Source organism: Eutrigla gurnardus (genome assembly GCF_963514095.1).
Source record: "Eutrigla gurnardus genome assembly, chromosome: 19".
Taxonomy (NCBI): Eukaryota; Metazoa; Chordata; class Actinopteri; order Perciformes; family Triglidae; genus Eutrigla; species Eutrigla gurnardus.
Window position 1 is genome coordinate 2258922 of NC_139930.1, and position 21264 is coordinate 2280185.

The 21264-nt window shown below is 43.4% G+C and overlaps 1 protein-coding gene across 1 annotated transcript; it reads right to left on the reverse strand.

Moving 5' to 3' along the window:
• Positions 1-15232: 15232 nt before the first annotated feature.
• LOC311030246 (tripartite motif-containing protein 16-like) lies at positions 15233-17569 on the reverse strand. Its single transcript, XM_084035901.1, has one exon. It carries the CDS (start codon positions 17478-17480, stop codon positions 15816-15818), a length of 1665 nt encoding a protein of 554 aa, XP_083892027.1. The 5' UTR covers positions 17481-17569; the 3' UTR covers positions 15233-15815.
• Positions 17570-21264: the final 3695 nt, after the last annotated feature.

A 21264-nucleotide genomic window follows, 5' to 3' on the forward strand; every position in this document is an offset into this window, starting at 1 on the left:
CCGGAATCACAACACAGTCTAAGTCCCTCCCCCTCACGTCAGACTGCTCCCGCCATTGGCCGGAGTCTTCTGCACAAGCCAATCACAGCAAAGACTTTTGTGATCGACACCTCTTAAAACAAATAATATTGTGTAAATAACGTAATTACACTTAAACACTGTCTCAGATGAACTTACTCTTTTTTCTTTTAGGACACGACATGAGATGACATGAACTTATACTTTTAACTAGGGCTGTCAAAAGATTGATTTTTTTAATCGCAATTAATCGCATTTTGTCCATAGTTAACTCGCGATTAATCGCAAATTAATCGCATTTTTTGGCACATTTTTTTTTCTTCTAAATGTACCTTAATGTATTTTTTTTCATATTCTTAATACTTTTAACAACATAAGGGCAAATATACTTGATTTATGAAAATGTTTATTTAACACTTCAAATAGCCCCTTACCAAAACATGGGATCAAAACAGGGTTATAAGAATATATCACAAACAGTTAAAGTGAACATGTCACAGGAGATACTGTAACAGGAGATAAGTACAGTTAGGATATAAGTGCATTGGCTTGCAAGTGATATCTCAGACTGGACGTACTTCTATGGTAGCTCATTTCATACCCACAGTACGCGCAGATGACTTTGGTCTTATCGACACGCACCTTCCCTCTAGGTGCGTGTCCACAGGCAGCGGTGTTTTCCCGCGTCCCGTTCATTGTCTATAGGTACGTGTCCACAGGGGCGATTTCAAACGCGTGTGGACGCGCCGCTTCCCAGTATTGCACGCTTGGTGGGCTGCGTGAGTTGGCCGCTCCTCATTTGCCTAAAGTATAAGTCGAATCTACTTTATGTTAATCAGAGGCGCCGGGCTCGACTCGCCGCCTCGGGAACGCTCGCCAACGCTCGCCAACGCTCGCAAAAATGTGTTGTATGAAGGAGAGCGCCTGTCAATCATCCTCTAGTGGCAGCCCACCAAGCGTGCAATACTGGGAAGCGGCGCGTCCACACACGTTTAAAATCGCCCTGTGGACACGTACTTTCTGGATCAAGACTACAGGGGTCCGTTTCACAAAGCAGGTTTAGTGAAAACCTTGAGTTAGTTAACCCTGAGATGAGGGAAACTCTGGTTTTTCGGTTTCACAAAGCCAGTTCAGCATAAATCTGAGTCAGTTACCCGGGTAACATACTCCGTGAACCTAACCTGCTCGCTAGCAGGTTTGCTTCAACAAACCCTGAGTTTCTCCTACATGTCTCCGCCTTTTTCCGGAATCTGAACCAACTCTGAAATATTGTGCTGTCCTTTCATCGTCAACCTAATCGATACGGAAATAAAAGTGATTCTAGCAGCTTTGCATCGGGAGAGGATTTTGATTACCTTTCCTTTCAATCACATTAGATATTATCTAAACAATATTCTCCGACATTTTCAACATTTCATATCGCGGACATAATCCGCAACCAGATTCTTTGCGGAGGTAGTGTTTTTGCGAACGGGAGATTTATGAAATGTTTAAGTACATTCCTGTGTTGAAATATCTGCTTATATTTACTGTTTAATATGTGAAATATGATTAAAATCATATGCCTCAGTCAACGTATTTGCGCAATATTCGTATGCTTAATTTTTAACTGACGCCACTTTCTTTCTGTGCCTGGGGGGATAACACCCAATGAAAATGATAATTCATTCAGTGCGCTACTTTGTGAACTACGGGAGTTGAACCCCTGTCGCCTGCGCCGTGGGCGGCGTTGCTAACCATTACACCACAGTGTCGCTCTGCAAAGTTGAAAATTAACAATTATTACCTTTAGATCAATAGACTGTTTCATTCCGTTAACATTAGATCGGGCAGTAATTGTCTGCCACGCCAACTATCGCTACTTTGCTGCAGTTCCGTTGCTCCGCTTTCTCAGGATGAGCTCGTTTTCTACATAAACACTCAGTAATATCTAATAACACTCTCCCGGTTGCCATGGTGAATCGTAGTATCGGAGCTCCATTGATGATGGCTTTATAGAGTCGGCAGGCACGCGCGTAACTCAGAGTTTACATACTCAGAGTTGACTGAACTAATTCAAAACCGCTGTTCTGAAACCGAAAACTCAGAGTTGCCCATCTCAGAGTTGATCAACTCAGAGTTCAGGGTTAGGTTCAGAGTTTGTTGAACCTGCTTTGTGAAACGGGCCCCAGGTGCCACCGACGGCCATAAATCATACAATGCGCGTTTTTTTTTTTTTTAAATACCGAGCGTTAATCGCGCGTTAAAAAAATTAACGGCGTTAAGAGGATGTTGCGTTAACGCGTTATTAACGCGTTAACTTTGACAGCCCTACTTTTAACACATACTTCTTGTAGATTTTTAACTTTTTTAACCTTTGTATTTTAACCATATTTATGCATTTTTAAACACATCAATAAACAATGAACTTCACATGAATTATGAATCTGTACATTATATTGTTATCAAAATGCAAATACACCCATTACTTTAGCAAGGGCTACATTTTATTACAGCCTTTATGTCACCTGTCGAAATGAATGCTGATATTTCACATTAGCGGAGTAGTTAAATATTACTGTGATTTACTGTGGAGGTCAAAATAAATAACATTACTGAAGTTATTGGCCATGGATTAGGGCCATGGAACCGAAACAAAAAGGTATTACTAAGATTAGAAAAATAGTTTGCTGACCCTTTGGACTTTTTGAAGCGGTAGTGCTTTCTGTTACCATCTGCAGATATGGCAAGCATGTCTGGTGTGCATGCAGGGCACTTGAAGGGCTCAACCAGGCACAGATGCTGTTTCTTCCAGTGGCAGAAGGCAAATTCGCGATATACCCTGTGAAAGGTATCACCGCAAATACTGCCCGTCTGAAAACAAGGATGGTATTATTTTGGTTAATTCCAAACTTTGCAATTTGGAATTCAAAATTTCAAATAGCAAGAGTTCTCACCCGTCCTGTGCGATGGGCCCGATGTTCAAGCATTCTGATAAATGCTTTCTGGGATGTAGCTGGGCTGGCCAACTTCATTTGCTGAAATGATGTAAAAACATCAAATTTAAACAGCATTTGGCAGCTTGCTGTTGCTGGCCAGTATCTGCAACTGATGAAGTCACTGATTCCTGGCGTCCACTTGCAGGAGCAATGTGGGCAACTGACAGCAGGCAATCAGAGGTTGTATGGACCTGAAAAAAAATACATACAGTGGGTACGGAAAGTATTCAGACCCCTTTAAATTTTTCACTCTTTGTTTCATTGCAGCCATTTGCTTAAATCAAAAAAGTTAATTTTATTTCTCATTAATGTACACTCAGCACCCCATCTTGACAGAAAAAAAACAGAAATGTAGAAATTTTTGCAAATTTATTAAAAAAGAAAAACTGAAATATCACATGGTCATAAGTATTCAGACCCTTTGCTCGGTATTGAGTAGAAGCCCCCTTTTGAGCTAGTACAGCCATGAGTCTTCTTGGGAATGATGCAACAAGTTTTTCACACCTGGATTTGGGGATCCTCTGCCATTCTTCCTTGCAGATCCTCTCCAGTTCTGTCAGGTTGGATGGTGGACAGCCATTTTCAGGTCTCTCCAGAGATGCTCAATTGGGTTTAGGTCAGGGCTCTGGCTGGGCCAGTCAAGAATGGTCACAGAGTTGTTCTGAAGCCACTCCTTTGTTATTTTAGCTGTGTGCTTAGGGTCATTGTCTTGTTGGAAGGTGAACCTTCGGCCAGGTCTGAGGCCCTGAGCACTCTGGAAGAGGTTTTCTTCCAGGATCTCTCTGTACTTGGCCGCATTCATCTTTCCTTCAATTGCAACCAGTCGTCCTGTCCCCGCAGCTGAAAAACACCCCCATAGCATGATGCTGCCACCACCATGTTTCACTGTTGGGATTGTATTGGGCAGGTGATGAGCAGTGCCTGGTTTTCTCCACACATACCGCTTAGAATTAACGCCAAAAAGTTCAATCTTAGTCTCATCAGACCAGAGAATCTTATTTCTCATAGTCTGGGAGTCCTTCATGTGTTTTTTGGCAAACTCTATGCAGGCTTTCATATGTCTTGCACTGAGGAGAGGCTTCCGTTGGGCCACTCTGCCATAAAGCCCCGACTGGTGGAGGGCTGCAGTGATAGTTGACTTTGTGGAACTTTCTCCCATCTCCCTACTGCATCTCTGGAGCTCAGCCACAGTGATCTTTGGGTTCTTCTTTACCTCTCTCACCAAGGCTCTTCTCCCACGATTGCTCAGTTTGGCTGGACGGCCAGGTCTAGGAAGAGTTGTGGTCGTCCCAAACTTCTTCCATTTAATTAGAGATGGGACGTTTGACACCGAGACTCCGAAGCCTGCTTCACTCTATTGAAGCAGGCTGGTTCGAAACGCTGTGTCGAGGCTTGTATCAAATCTCCGCGATCACGTGACCGATGACGTTTGACGCTTCATACGTCACAACGAACCACCGGAAATGAGGTGACTGATTCGAAGTTTTGGCGCTCCTTCATTCGTTATAACGAGACGCGAGATGCCCAGTGCTCCCCCCTGCTTCATAGCGTTCTGAGAGACCTTTGACAGCGACGACCCTACTTGAGTGATGGAGAATCCGAGTGGAAGAAAGCGATCCCGTGGATGGGAACACTTCGACCTTGTGTCACCCACCAAGGTAGGTGTTTTATAATATAATATAGCCTAATATAATATACTTTAATATGGTATTGCAAAATATCTTCCCGCGAAACTTGCAAGGATGTAATGGTTACAGAAAATGAATGAATGTTATGATATAGCTTGTAATATTTTCAACTTCATATTATCTTGATTGTTTCAATATTGCATTTAAATATATTTATTAATGTATTTTTTTAAATTTAGGTTCAGTGCCTCATATGCTCACGAGAGCTGGTGTATGGAAACAACACCTCCTCTATGTTGCGGCATCTTCGTGCCAAGCATGATCATGCAGCAACTTCTCAGCCGAGCACCTCAGCTGAAGCTCACCCTGCTGACCCTTCTGGTATTGTATTGTAACTGTATTGTAACTACTCAATACAACCTATTCTTCAGTTGAATCCAAATAAGATTTAAAAGTTGCACACATGTAACCTACATTTTTTCTTTCATCAGTGTCCAGGAAGCAACAGCTGGATGAGGCCTTGCTGAACCTTGTAGTTATGGACACACAGCCATTGTCTGTGGTGGAGAATGAAGGCTTTAGGGCCTTTGTCCACCTCCTGGATCCGACATACACGATCCCAGGAAGGAAGGCTCTGAAACAGATGTTGGAGGACAAATATAAGATCACCAAAGACCAGGCCGTAGCAGAAGTTTCGAAGGCATCCACTATCTGTTTAACAGCAGATATGTGGACCTCCATTAACATGGATGCCTACTTGGCAGTGACTGGGCACTTCATCACAGAAGAGGTCCAGCTCAAAACTGTTCTGCTTGGTGTCAAGCAATTCCCCAGGTCCCACACTGCAGCAAATATTGCAGAGGCCAAAGCCACTCTTATGGCAGAATGGGGAATAAGAACCAGAGTGAGGTGTCTGGTCACAGACGCGGCACCAAATATGATTGCTTGTGCCAATGTACTTAATGTGCGTCACATTAACTGCTTTGCCCACATGTTAAATCTGGTGGTGAAGAAGTCATTGTCACAGACATCTGACCTGGATGACATACGCACCAGGGCACGTAAAATCGTGGGGCATTTCAAGTCGAGCACTACAGCTAAAGAAAAGCTCTGTGAAATACAGCGACAGATGGGCCGACCAGAGCACAAACTTGTGCAAGAGGTGGACACCCGCTGGAACAGCACATTCTCAATGCTCCGGCGGCTGTACGAGCAGAGGGAGCCCCTGGGTGCAGCCCTCAGCAGTCTTAACACCCCCCTCCTGCCATTTTCTGCTGAGGAATATGAAACAATCAATCAGTGCATCTCAGTCCTCTCTCCCTTCCACCAGGCCACTGAAGAGATGTCCACAGAGAGGAGGGTGTCTGGATCAAAGGTGATCCCCATTGTAAAGATGCTGAAGCACCAAGCTTCAAGACAGTGTGCTTCAGTAACACACCACATAGCCAGTAACTTGGTTCACAACATGAACACCAACCTTGCTTGAAAAGGTAACTTCATTAACACTTGCAACATTATTGGATCCCCGATTCAAAGAGGTGGGCTTCTGCAGCACAACAAGCTGTCAGGCAGCGGTGGAAAGGCTCACCAGAGAATGTGCCAATGCAATGCCTGCACCGGCTCTGCCACTGGCACCTGCAGAGGGTCCATCCCCTGTCCAGAGCAACAGCCTCTGGGACCTACTGGACAGCCACGTGGATGCACAACGTCCATCAAATTGTACCGCCAGTGCAATTGCAGAGGTCCAGAGGTAAACAAAATGTACTTTTACTTTTTCTATTTTGTTTTGTATTCATCTCTTGCTGAAATGATAATGATAATCCAGATATCTGAAGGACAAACTGCTGCCCAGGACAGAGGACCCATTAAAGAATTGGCTCCTCCAAAAGGCTGCCTACCCACACCTTTTTATAGTAGCAATGCAGTATCTTTGCACACCAGCATCCTCTGTCCCCTGTGAGAGGATCTTTTCGAAGGCTGGCGAGATCGTCAGCCAGAGAAGAAGCCGTTTGAAGCCAAGCACCATTGAGCAGATTTTGTTTTTAAATAAAAACTTGTAATAAAGTGTTGCACAAGCATAAACATCAACACAACAACACATCCCCCAAGCACATTTCCCTTATGCACGTAATTACTTCATTTTGACACTGTAGCACAAGCACAATCCCACATATTCACAAAAGTACCTCTACAATGTTGCATTTGAATCTTTTCATATTATGTGTTACATCACAATCATGTTCTTAATGATAATCAGTTTATGATCCAAATCCTGGGATGTCCCACCACAAGTGGTTTCCACTGAATTGCATCAAAACTTCTCACAAACTCAGTCACACCTCCAAAACACATGTTTCAAGTAATTACAGGTAGTAACAGGACAACACATTTAACATTTTATTAGTCAATTGACATTATATAGTAACACTTTGTTGTGTATGTGTGAACAATGATTCTTAGAATGAAGACACAACTGCTTAATAATGACTTTATTGCTTTTGTGTTGGAACTGGAAGCAATGATGTGTGAATCATTTGGAGGTTCATTGCTGCTATAACTGCAGCTGACCACTAGATGTCACTGGTAGGGTCTTTCTGTGAAGCTTTGAAGCTTCAAATCTTTTTTCGGTACAATCAGGAAGAAGCCTCAAAAGCTTCACGAGGCTTCATTTGCCCATCTCTCCATTTAATGATTATGGAGGCCACTGTGCTCTTAGGAACCTTGAGTGCTGCAGAAATTCTTTTGGAACCTTGGCCAGATCTGTGCCTTGCCACAATTCTGTCTCTGAGCTCCTTGGGCAGTTCCTTTGACCTCATGATTCTCATTTGCCCTGACATGCACTGTGAGCTGTAAGGTCTTATATAGACAGGTGTGTGCCTTTCCTAATCAAGTCCAATCAGTTCAATTAAACACAGCTGGACTCCAATGAAGGAGCAGAACCATCTCAAGGAGGATCAGAAGAAATGGACAGCATGTGAGTTAAATATGAGTGTCACAGCAAAGGGTCTGAATACTTATGACCATGTGATATTTCAGTTTTTCTTTTTTAATAAATTTGGAAAAATTTCTACATTTCTGTTTTTTTCTGTCAAGATGGGGTGCTGAGTGTACATTAATGAGAAATAAAATTAACTTTTTTGATTTAAGCAAATGGCTGCAATGAAACAAAGAGTGAACAATTTAAAGGGGTCTGAATACTTTCCGTACCCACTGTATACCATTTCACATTATAGGTACAAAACAGGACCAAGTGATAATATTGAGCCATTATTGGCTTGTGATGGGATACAAACAGTAGAAGGAAGTGACAAGGTACCATTGATAGTCACCAAGACAGTCTGCTTTCCTGGCATGACGGTGTAATCTTGGTCTCGGCCACAGGAGCACATTTGTGTTGGTGGAGGAATGGGCAGCAGACATACTGGAGTAATGAAAATTTCACAAATTAATACCTATAGTCAAAATATAAAACACTAACAGTTCAAGTTTATGTAGTGCATTTTATCGAAACCTAAAGACAAAAAACAGAAAGCAAAATCTTTTGAACACACCTTGTTCAACCAGTTCATAATGGCCTCTTTCATCCATTTTCACTGATGATGTGGGAGGAATATGTTTGTAAAAACTCTCTATCATGATTTCTCTGTCATGAAAGATGAGTTTTTTATGAACCATTGAGTCACATTCTGCACAGAGAAACTGAACTCCTGAGGGAACACAGTCCAAGCACCGGACCACAGCATTGGCTGTTTTGCACTGCTGACAGCAATGCTGGGGAACACCTTCTGCAGCCAGCAAGCAACTCAGGAGCTCTGGCACTGCAGCCTTGAATTTTTCCCCAGTGGTCAGCTGCCTCTTGGTCCACTCTGACATGCTGGTTGTTTCCTCCACTTCTGCTGATGCTGGGACGGTGACTGAACTCAACAAGTCTCTTAATGTTTGGAGATGTTGATCTAAATTGATAAAGTATAAAAAAAAAAACATGCCAAAGAGAGTCATAAGGATATTTTCAAATTCAAAGATTAAGGTTGACTTTATTTGAGTTGTCAGATTTAAATATGCATACCAAGATTTGGGACCTCTTGCGGAATTTCATCCATCTGCGAGGCCTCACCTTCTTGCACCTCCATAGTACCAGTGGGTTTAGCTGCAAGCAATAATGTAAGAAACATTACTGCTGACCAACAGCTTCAACTTATAATAATAAATGTAATATTTTTCTGACCAGATCGGTTCTTCCGCATTGATTTTGGTACAATGGACCCATCCTGGTCCCTTGTCCTCCAGGAAACATTGGAGCCTCCAGTCCCCTTCTGTTTCCTTTTCTTTGATGGCTAAAAGTTAAAAAAAAAAAAAGATATTTGCCTTTACTGAGAAAATTAAGTGCAATAATAGAGAAAAATATATGAAAAATATTACTGTTTTTGCTGCCAATTCATCTGCCAACACTTTCCCCGCCTCCAGCCACTGTCTGAAGGACTCAGATGCCATTTCCAGAGATAAGAAACTGGTTCTTAAAAGAACCGTTGTGTTATGGTTCTTAAAAGAACCGTTGGTTTATTTATATACTATGTATATTAATGTTCAGAAGACCTGAAAAAAAACAACATGAACCAAACGGATGAACTCAGATTAGTCGTGCAACCATGTATTCTATTTGTTGCCACAGAAATTAACATATAGTTAAATTTAATATAAAGTGAATTATCATAATTTTTTTATATTATTGTCGACGTGTGTGTGTGTGTGTGGGGGGGGGGCGGCAGTACACATTACAGTAGTATTCTGTGTAAAACGTCAGATAATTTCAACACATGCCAATTGGTCCCGTGAAAAAAAATTTAACCCGGACATTTTCATGAATTTATAAAAAACAAACAAAAAAAAACGGACGGATCGGACTTAAAAAGAGGACAAGTCCGGGAAAAAGAGGACGTCTGGCCACTCTATTGGTCAAATCATGTCTTTAATATGATTCAGACCTGATCTAAAACCGTCAAACTAAACTCAGCTACATATGAATCGCAAGTACTCGATTATATTAATATAAAACATCGGCAAATAAAATTAAATATACAAACCTGTCGCACTCAAACTCTTCCGGCTCTTAGTACGTTGTTTTTGATTGGAGAAGAAGGTCAAAGTTCGTAATTGAAACGTAACATATGGTCGTAATTCGGTGCTTGACACACGACCTATGTGGTCGTTTTCTCGAGGAGGACAGTCTCTGCCTTTGCCATTGCAGCCCCAAGGCTATGGAACAGCCTACCCATTTCAATGAGGTGCTCCTCCTCTGCAGCTGCCTTTAAGGCAAATCTAAAACCCTTTTTGTTTTCCCAGGCCTTTAAATGTCCCTGATGGTCTCAAGTGTGTGTCATTTTTCATTCTGGCTGTCCCAGCCATGGCTATTCTGTATTTTGTACCTTGTTTGTAATTGTGTGTTCACTGAACTGTACAGCACTTTGGTCAACTTTGGTTGTTTTTAAATGTGCTTTATAAATAAATTGATTTGATTTAAAACTGGTGATGTTAAAAAAAATACACAGTAGTGGTCAGACACAGCCAGGTCGACAACAGAGGACACACCGATGGACAGGCCATGGGTTATGACCAGGTCCAGGGTGTGTCCTCTGTTGTGAGTCGGCTGAGCGACGTGCTGCTTAAAATCAAGACAACTTAAAAGATTTTAAAACTCTCTGGATATCGGGGCCGAGGTAACATCAACGTGTAGATTAAAATCACCAGTTATTAAAATCCTGCTATGAGAGGTGTGGATAATTGATAAAAGTTCAGAAAATTCACTGATAAAGAGCTAGAGTGATGGGGTGGTCTGTATATAGTAAGGCAAAGAATTGGAGGACTGCTAAAAGTAAAGGCATGGTGCTCAAATGATGAGTAACTGTTAAAAAACACTCCATTTGAGGTCAATGAGTTGTCTATAATCGATGCCGTGCCTCCTCCTCTTCTACCCTCTCTAGTAGAAAATAACAAATTAAAATTTGGTGGGGAAGCCTCGGTGAGAACAGCGGGTACGTCAGTGCCAAGCCATGTCTCAGTTAAAAGAAGACAGTCTAACTTGTTATCTAAAATCACATCATTCATTAAAAAAGTTCTATTTAAAAGAGAGCGAACATTAAAAAGTGCCAAGTTTATGGTGACAGGTGGTTTGTTGACTGGAGTGGTGGATTGTTCTGTGAGTGGTCTGAGATGATGAAAGTTCACAGAGTGGGTGTGGTAGTGTCTGATGTGGTGGTGGTGTGTAATGATTACGGGAATGGGTGAAGTGTTGGTGTGAATATGAGGTCCAAGTCCGGTGTTGTATGTATGGTGATCAGAGGTGGAACTGAAATCATAGGAGCATGGACCTGGGGGACATGTTACAGGTTCCCCCTGTAATTACACAGAACTCTCTTGAAAGAATGTGGTTCAGTTGTTGCACACTTACAAACCTCTGCTTGTTCTCAAAGCACTATCCAAACCATAGTTGGTTCCATGGAGGAAGTTATTAGTGATGTTCAAGGTCGAGCACAAGAAGCAGTTCTCCAAACATTTCCCTCTGAAACTAAGGAGTCAGAAATGTATAAGAAAGTAGAGCACTGTTTAAATCCATTAGACAAGCCCTTTTCCAAATTTAACATGGATGAAGAGCCAAAAATATTATGATGAAAAATGGGAAATAGTTGATTGTAAAGAATGTGTCCTTGGTGTGAGAGTGGATACACGTAGACATAGAACTCATATAGTCAGGTTCCTGTAACAGACAAGTTCATGTATGTACCCATTTTAGGTACACTACATCCATTTTCAGAAACAGTGAGACAAGAGAGTGCTTCTTACAAGAGAAACACTGTAAAAAGGGGACATACAAAGACATTAATGATGGGGTTTATTTCCAAAACCATCCTCTTTCTTCACAACAGAGACATGCTCTACAAATGTTACTTCATTAGGAGGATTTAGAAATGGCTAATGCATTGGGTTCTAAGAAGGGGATCCACAAACTTGGTTGTGTTTATTTCCCTTTAAAAAACCTCCCAGCCAAGGTGAACTCTGTGCTAATGAACAGACATCTTGCAGCTCTTTTCTACACCCAGGATTTAAAGACGTACGGTTTTGAAGAAATATTAAAGCCTCTTAATGACGATTTGAACATTTTAGAAATTGAAGGAATCAACTCCCATTTATTGATGAACCAGTGTTTGGCTCTGTAATTCAAGTCACGGCAGATAATCTTGCTTTGAATAGTTTGCTCGGCTTTGTTGAATCTTTCAGTGCAACATACTTTTGTAGCTTCTGTCTGACAAATGAGGAAGAAATTCCGTGTGTTTGTTCTGAGGATGATCCAGGACTTAGTCTGCGCTCCAGAGAGCTTCATATTGAACGTTGTAATGCACTAAGTGAAGATCCTGCTCTACCTTTTGTTTATGGTGTTAAACCCTTGTGTGCTTGGTTCATGACAGGATTTTCAGTGCACTGGTCATTTTGCAGTTGATATAATGCAGGATTTGTTGGAGGGTGTCGTACAGTATGAGTTTAAGCTGTTTTGTTCAGTAGCTGCTTAAAAATGTTACATCTCTATGAACACGTTGTCAGATCGGATACAGAGTTTTAATTATGAATATATGGAACGTAAAACAAACCGAGTCACTTCAAGATTGAGGACAACAGCAATCTGGCCAGAATATGAGTTTAAATAAATGAACCAGTTATTATTAACTTAAATGTGATCATAAATCTTAGTTTCCCTTCACTTCATAGTGGAAGCGGTAGAGAGTCAGAGTCAGTGCGTCGTTATCCAGTCCATTCCACTTGTTCATATAGAACACGCCCACATCACTGAAGCCCAGTCCACGTTTTCCCTGCAACCTAGGTTGCACTCGGTACCTGGGTACCTGCAGTGTGTGTACCGGGAGCGGAGCACACAGAACCGACTAGAGCAGCATTAGGAGAAGAACGTGACGTGATGGATATACGGAATTGTTTCAAGAGAGTAAGTATTCATCACTGCTGATAGTAACAATAAGTTAGCTGCAGCCCCCCAGCTAACAGCAGAAAGTCCCACGTCATTGCCAAATGCTACCTGTTTGACAAAAAAAACCTGGCTTGCACACTCTGTAGCTGAGAGCCCCCTGTACAGGAGGCAGCATGAGATGCATGCTGTATATCTCTGTGCACGTCTTACCTTTGTTGTTTTGCAGTCAAAAGTTACATCTCAGCTCAAAAAGGACTCTGCTACAGTAGCTAGCTAGTTAGTCCGACATGCAATGTGAAGGTCCTGGTTGTTTGTAGAGTTAGGTGTGCACTCTTCATATTATCTTTGGGGTGACTTCCTTCTGGAGCATCAGATGCACACCGTGAACCAGCTCATTCACATATGATTATGTGGATAATAATAACAATGACAATAATAATGATGATGATAATACGGTAATAATAATAATAATAATAATAATAATAATAATACACTAATAATAATCCAACCTGTAAGAGTCAGGGCAGAGGAGCAGAGAGAGTGAGAGGGGAGAAACCTCTACTGGAAAGGTGAGTCATTTGTGATGCAGGCAGTCTTGGAATTTTATGGGGTGACTTCCTTTTATGGGATGACTTCCTTTTATGGGGTGACTTCCTTTTATGGGGTGACTTCCTTTTATGGGGTGACTTCCTTTTATGGGGTGACTTCCTTTTATGGGGTGACTTCCTTTTATGGGGTGACTTCCTTTTATGGGGTGACTTCCTTCTGGATTATCAGCTGTGTTTCTCACTTTACGCATGGATGCACACAGTGAAACAAGAGCTGAGCACATTCACGTATGATTGTCATCAGTGGAAAATAATAATAATAATGATGATAATAATAATAATAAAAATAATACATTCATAATAATCACTCCACCACCCCAAACGTTCGCTCACATTCTGTGCATCTCCTGGGGGCTAAGCCCCCCCCGTCCTTAAAACCTGACGCCCCTGAGATCAACTCCTACAGTGTTCATTTGGGTACGCTGATTTTACTGTTCGCTTTGGCTTCACCAATAATCCATATAAATGTGTTAAATCTTATGAATCGTGATTCTTAATTATGATTAATGTGTTGAGACTTTTAACACTCTCTCCCTGCCAGCATGTAGTCTATTGAAAAATGTTCAAAATAACTGAGCAATGTTTGATTACATTTTTATATTCAGCATAAAATATTATGCAGAACTACTTTTATAGAATAAATATGTTTAATAAGTAATTCTGTGGTTTATTTTTTCACCTTTCAGAAGAATCCAGATAGTCTCACTCGTATTATTGATGTTTATTTCATGGATATAGAATTTTGGTTAAAAGTTACAGAATCGAATCGTTAATAAAAAAAATAAACATTTCTACTGAATCGTTAATGGAATCACTGTGAAGCCAAAGATTCTCCCCCCTAATGGAACCCATCCATGAAGCTCTCTACTGTTCTTGAGCTAATCTGAAGGCCACATGAAGTTTGGAGGTCTGTAGTGATTGACTCTGCAGAAAGTTGGTGACCTCTGTGACCTCTGTGCCTCAGCATCGATGACCCCGCTCCGTCATTTTACGTGGCATCATCAAGTGATGATCCTTGAACCTTTTGTGCTGCTACATTGTCTTGCTACCGTTCTAGACTTGAAGAAGGTCTCTGAGGGGAAGCTGCCTTTAGAAGAAGGACTTTTGCTCAGATCTGAGTGTGCGGATGCTTTTTTTCTGCTACTTCCATTTATTATTATTATTATTATTATTATTATTATTATTATTATTATTATTATTATTATTATTATTATTATTATTATTATCATAACCAACATGACGGCCTCATTCTGAACGTTCCTCTGCATGAAAACCAACAGAACCAGAACCAGAAGAACAATATGTGTGTTCTTGTCAGGATTGAACTCAGCTTCTTCTCCAGCAGCTTTGTATGACACCCTGGAATGAAGACGAGGAGGAAGCACTTTGTTCACGCTGCTTTATTCATCATGGAAAGCTTCAGTGTGTCCACAGATCTCATCAGTGAAGTCTGTTAAAGGATCAATGATTTCATCACACAATCACTTTCTACGTGGGATTCTAGATTTCTTTACTAACGTAGAGAAAGAAAACAAAGCAGCTGGGATTAAGGAGGTCTGCTGGTTTCCACCAAAGAGCCACGCAGAGGAGGAGAACATAGAAGTACATCGCTAAGCAGAGGAGGAGGGGGAGAGGAGGAGAGGAGGAGGACATAGAAGTACATCACTAAGCAGAGGAGGAGGGGGAGAGGAGGAGAGGAGGGGGAGAGGAGGAGGGGGAGAACATAGAAGTACATCACTAAGCAGAGGAGGAGGGGGAGAGGAGGAGAGGAGGGGGAGAGGAGGAGAGGAGGGGGGGAGAGGAGGAGAGGAGGGGGGGAGAGGAGGAGAGGAGGAGAGGAGGGGTGGAGGTGAGAGGGGGAGAGGAGGAAAGGAGGGGGAGAGGAGGAGAGGAGGGGGAGAGGAGGAGGAAGAGGAGGAGGGGGAGAGGAGGAGAGGAGGAGAGGAGGAGGAGAGGAGGAGAGGAGGGTGGAGGGGAGAGGAGGAGGAGAACATAGAAGTACATCGCTAAGCAGAGGAGGAGGGGGAGAGGAGGAGAGGAGGGGGAGAGGAGGAGAGGAGGAGAGGAGGAGGAGAGGAGAACATAGAAGTACATCGCTAAGCAGAGGAGGAGGGGGAGAGGAGGAGAGGAGGTGAGAGGGGGAGAGGAAGAGAGGAGGGGGAGAGGAGGAGAGGAGGAAAGGAGGGGGAGAGGAGGAGAGGAGGGGTGAGAGGGGGAGAGGAGGAGAGGAGGGTGGAGGTGAGAGGGGGAGAGGAGGAGAGGAAGAGGGGGAGAGGAGGAGTGGAGGTGAGAGGGCGAGGAGAGGGGGAAAGGAGGAGAGGAGGTGGGAGGAGGAGGGGAGAGGAGGGGTGGAGGTGAGAGGGGGAAAGGAGGAGAGGAGGAGGAGAAAGGTGAGAAGAGGAGGAGAGGAGGGGTGAGAGGGGGAGGGGAGGAGAGGAGGGTGGAGGTGAGAGGGGGAGAGGAGGAGAGGAAGAGGGGGAGAGGAGGAGTGGAGGTGAGAGGGCGAGGAGAGGGGGAAAGGAGGAGAGGAGGTGGGAGGAGGAGGGGAGAGGAGGGGTGGAGGGGAGAGGAGGAGGAAGGTGAAGTCATTCAGCTCTTAAATGACTTCTGTCTAGTTGAGTTTACAGATCTCACCACTACTTCCATCACCATAAACACCAAGTCCAGCATAGAGGGTCTCAGTGAACGTGGTCTGGACTCTGTGGAGGAGAGTCATGGTCTCAGAGACGCTGTAGAAGGACAGAATACCTGCTCTGTGATCCAGGAACACTCCTACTCTGGAGGACCGAGGACCTGAGACGGGAGTTTGAACATCGTTGTAACAGAAGATATAACTGTTATTGTTACAATATAACAACCAGGATTTATCATTGAATCCAAACGCACATGGTTTCCATCCTCCTGCTCTGCTGATACTCTTGTATGCGACTGCTACACCAACTACACCTCCTCTCCACTCCACCTCCCAGTAACAACGTCCAGTCACACTTTCTCTACTCAGGACCTGATAATAAACAGTGAATCTGTCTGAGTGACTAGAATAAGACTGGTTTTGACTCCATGTTGCTTTTCTGTTCCCCTCAGATAATAACAGACATGTGTTTGCTGTGTTTGGATCCAGTGTGATTTCACATGAATATTTCAAGAATCCAGCTCTGGTCTTGGGTTCTGGTTGTGGCAGTAAAACATCCACTTCAGTCACTGCCAGTGAGACGTTTGTCCATCTGTGTGTCAGAACTTCCTGTAGTCCATCTCTGACTTCTGACAGCGCCGCCGTCACGTCCTCAAAGTAGCGGCGAGGAGGACGGGCGTTGATGCTGGATGAGTGTGTGGACTCACTGAGTGGTGACAGTGACGGGTAGTCGTGTAGAAACTGGTTGTGATCCTCTGTGTGTGAGAGCTTCTCCAGCTCAGCGTCTCTCCTCTTCAGCTCACTGATCTCCTGCTGCAGCTTCTCCTGAAGCTCTCCGACTCGACTCACTTCCCTTTCCTGCTGGGATCTGACCTGCTGCTTCACGTCAGAGCGTCTTCTCTCCATGAGACGGATCAGCTCCGTGAACATCTCCTCACTGTCCTCCACTGCTTTATCAGCAGAGTGGTTGATGGCCTCCACCTCCTGGTGGAGCAGCTTCACATCTTTGTCTCTGTCCTGGATTCTCTGCTGGATGTTTAGTCGACTCCCCTCCAGCTCTCTCTGCCTCTCGGTCCTTTCTGCTGCAGCTGAGACTGTGTCGTGGCCTTTATGTTCCTCCACAGAGCAGAGATAACAGATAGACTGCTGATCAGTACGGCAGAACATCTTCATCACCTCATCATGACGAGAGCACACGTTCTCCTGGAGCTTGTTGGAGGGCTCCACCAGCCGGTGTTTCTTAAATGCTGCTGATTCATGATGAGGCTGGAGGTGTTTCTCACAGAAAGAGGCCAGACACACCAGACAGGACTTGAGGGCTTTCAGTTTCCTCCCAGTGCAGAAATCACAGGCCACATCTTCAGGTCCAGCATAGCAGAGACCAGCAGGAGCAGCTAGGAGTCCAGTCCTCTTCAGCTCCTCCACCAGATCTGCCAACATGGTGTTTTTCAGCAGGACAGGCCTCGGTATGAAGGTCTGCCTACACTGAGGGCAGCTGTGGATCTCCTTCTCATCCCAGAAGCTTCCAATACACTTCATGCAGTAGTTGTGTCCACAGGAAGTAGACACCGGATCCTTCAGTAGATCCAGACAGATGGAACAAGACAAGGTCTCCCGGTCCAGCTGAACTCCTTTCTGCGCCATTTCACCTCTCAGCGACGACGACTGTCTGAGTTTCACTTTCCTCACATGGTCTAAAGGGGAGGAACAAGGAAGTGTGTGTGTGTGTGTGTGTGTGTGTGTGTGTGTGTGTGTGTGTGTGTGTGTGTGTGTGTGTGTGTGTGTGTGTGTGTGTGTGTGTGTGAGTCTGTGTGTGTGTGTGTGTGAGTGTGTGCGTGTGTGCGTGAGTGTGTGTGTGTGTGTGTGTGTGTGTGTGTGTGTGTGAGCAGAGAGAGGAGGGAGGCGTTCTCAAGCTGGGGTTCATTCCAGGAAGAGGAGCGGCACATTGACTTTGTTTCCTCACTTCTAACAGAGCCTTCAAACTCAACTCAAACTTTATTTATAAAGCGTGTTTAAAACACCCAACAGTTGACAAGTGCTGTTCTGGACAATAAATAAAACAGTAGACATCATGCAATAATATAAGACAGAACACATAAACATACAATAAAAGGATGTCTTGCTCAGTTTGAATCAAAAGCCAGAGAGAAAAGCTGAGTCTTCAATGAGGACATAAAAACCTCCAGGGTCTGGGCAGATCTAATGTCCCGAGGCTGATCCAGAGCCTTGGTGCAGCCCCCACAAAGGCTCGGTCCCCCCTGGATTTGAGTCTGGTCCTGGGGACATCATTAGACCTGCCGACTTCATTAAACATACTGTCCTGCTAGAGCTCTTCGCTCTCAGAATAAAGGCTTACTTGTAGTTCCTAAAGTCTCCAAAAGTAGAACAGGGACCAGAGCTTTCAGTCAACAAGTTCCTCTTCTGTGGAACCGTCTTCTGGTTCTGGTTCGGGAGGCAGACACTGTTCCCACATTTAAGAGTAGGCTTAAAACCTTTCTCTTTGACACCGCTTATAGTTGGGGCTGGTTCAGGTTTGCATTGGACCAGCTCTTAGTTATGCTGCTATAGGCCTAGACTGCTGGGGGATTATAGTGGCACACTGAGCCTCTCTCTCTCTCTCTCTCTCTCTCTATGTTCCCCCGGAGTCCTTGTGCTTTCTTGCTTAGCACGTCTCCCCAGGCCTGGACTGGGACAAAAATTCGGCCCTGGACTTTTTGGTCCAGACTGGCCCACCACAATCCGCCACAGATACTGTGCCAACTCGGCCCGTTGATGTACTGTACATATAATCACACAAGCCCTTAATAACACTACTATACTGAATAATATCCCTTTATATTCTGGAGCCTTGAATAACATAAATGATGACTACACAGTATGTTGCTCATTTGCTCTGAAGAAGGATACTGGAGAAAGGATTTAAGATTCAAGAGTGTTGTTTATTTAACTCACTCATGGCATTGGCAGGCTGATAGCAAGGTGGTCAAACCACACCACATAGCAACATGTGAGTTTTAAGCTTGTAGATCTGCAAATGTGTGGCATGCTTTGATGAAAATATAAAATAGTGGTTAATAAAAGCAACTATTAATCAGGTTAGTAGGGGTCTGGAAAATGGGTGGGACTACTGGGCCTCTGTAGCCTATCATAGGGCCACTGGGCCAGGTATTCTTTAGACAGACAAGCCACTGGGCCTCTAATGTGTCTGTGGGCTGCAGCTGAGCTCTGTGGGCCGGTGCATGTCTCTCTCCCTGGGCTGCAGCAAAAAAAAAAGAGAAAAAAAAAGGCAGCCACTGCCGGCCCATTATTGACCGGCCCACCGGGAAAACTCCCGGTAGTCCCTATGGCCAATCCTCCCCTGGGTCTCCATGCTGTGGTCTTGTTTGACTCTTACCGCCAGTATTTTTAATTAAAGTAATTGACTAAAATCGGGGGCTGCACGGTGGTGTAGTGGGTAGCACTCTTGCCTCGCAGCAAGAGGGTCCCGGGTTCGATTCCCAGGTCGGCCCTGGCTCCTTCTGTGTGGAGTTTGCATGTTCTCCCCGTGTAAGTGTGGGTTCTCTCCGGGTTCTCCGGCTTCCTCCCACAGTCCAAAGACCTGCAGGATGGGAATCGGCATCTCTACTGCAAGTTATACTAAATAATACTGCTCTACACTCTCTTGACATCAGGCCGTTCTGAAAAAGGGGCAGAATTTCATGATCTTGTCAACTGAGGAATTAGGTGATTTTACCAGCTGGCAGCAACACGTGGAGACCATTTAGGCAAAAAAATCATTTTTGCCAAAAAGTGACTAAGGCAATTATTTTAACAAGGTGACAATGTGATGTGTGCAAGAAACTGATTTCCACTGTGGTCTCCTGGCTGCAAAAAAGGTAGAGGAAGGAGAAGGAAATGATCTGACGGATCTATACAGTGCATCACCTCATCTGGATAGATATGTAATAAAATATTTTGAAATAACATATACGAGTTGCTAGCTGTATTCCTTCTTAAACATAAATGAAATGAAATGGTTCTGGACCTGTTACCCCCGCGACCCTATCCAGGATAAGCGGTTGAAGAGGGAGGAAGAAGGTTCTCTGACTGTCAGGATGAAGATTTTAAATGGCCCCTGCTATAAAATACAGACGTTTCAACCTTGATCAGGCCAAACCATACTACATAGACATGATGTTGCTGATGGAGAAAAATGTATGTCAACTTGGTAAAAATGATAATTATGATTGTGAATAGGTCAGTCATCAATATCTTAAACACATTTGGCCAGTAAATACCCCTGAAAAGATGTACTTCTGATTTTATCCAAGTTGGACCTGAAAGGGGTGTGAGAAACTCCATCTCAAAGGGGCTGGCTTGGAGCGAGATGGAAAATGTAACTTTGTCGTAGGACAACAATGAAAATATCATTGGAAAGGTCTTGGCCTAGAGAGTAACATATATCAGTATGAGAACTGTGTGAGGTTCCTGCTTCTCAGGAGTGACCTTTGAACCTTGAAAATGAGACACTTATGAATGCTTACAGGACGGGAACGAAATGTGTTACAAACATGGGGTCAACAGTTTTGGAAAGGTCTTGACCTCTACTACCATAACAGAGGGTAATCCAACAGGGGGCGCAACTGTATGGGTCAAAACCCAGAAAAAACAAGATTTAAACCTCTTAATTATAATAAAAATCAGATTTGACCATAAATATGTGTTTTCCACTACCAAAAACATCTGGAGAGCCTCCAAGCTTCCTTGTAATCTCGTCACATAATAGGGAAAACACTTTAAAACTACATTAAAAATGGCGCACCACACACACACACATAGCAAGCACGTGACCAGACTGTCGTTCTTCAAGCATTCTTCCGGGTTAGGTTAGGTTTCTAAACGTAGGGTTTAGAAATTATCTATCCACTTATTTTTTAGCATAAAAAGTCAAACCACGTCACATATGTTTATATTTTGAGAAAGCCTTTGTAAATAAATACATTAACACAAACATTTAATCGCGCTATTTTAGCACTTATTCTTGTCGCTCCGTTTCGCAGACTAACAGGGGTACGTTCAAAGACAGAACTGTTCGATCAACGTTTGAAAAAAGAACTTCTGGGGTTCGTAATTTGGATCTATTGTTGTTGTTCTGGTGTAATAATGTGGTTTAAAGTTTGTTTACATATAATGTTGCTATCGAGACTGTGCCCCACACGTCAATCAGATTGATTATTAGTGAAGCTAACGCTAGCTAACATCGTTAGCTAACGTTGCTGCTTGTGAACATACTTCAAGAGAGCGATGTGCTTCTCTGTGTAGTTTGGACAGATTTAGTGGCCATCATGTAGCCTATGAGCTTTATTTCCATTTTTAATGTGCAAATAAACTCAAACTTTAGATGCTTTTATATCAAACAGGTGGGTTTCAAAAAAGACACAGTTGTGGA

What these genes read in the sequence shown, in the direction of transcription:
- LOC311030246 (XM_084035901.1), bottom strand. Translation starts at nt 17,480, where the DNA reads ATGGCGCAGAAAGGAGTTCAGCTGGACCGGGAGACCTTGTCTTGTTCC.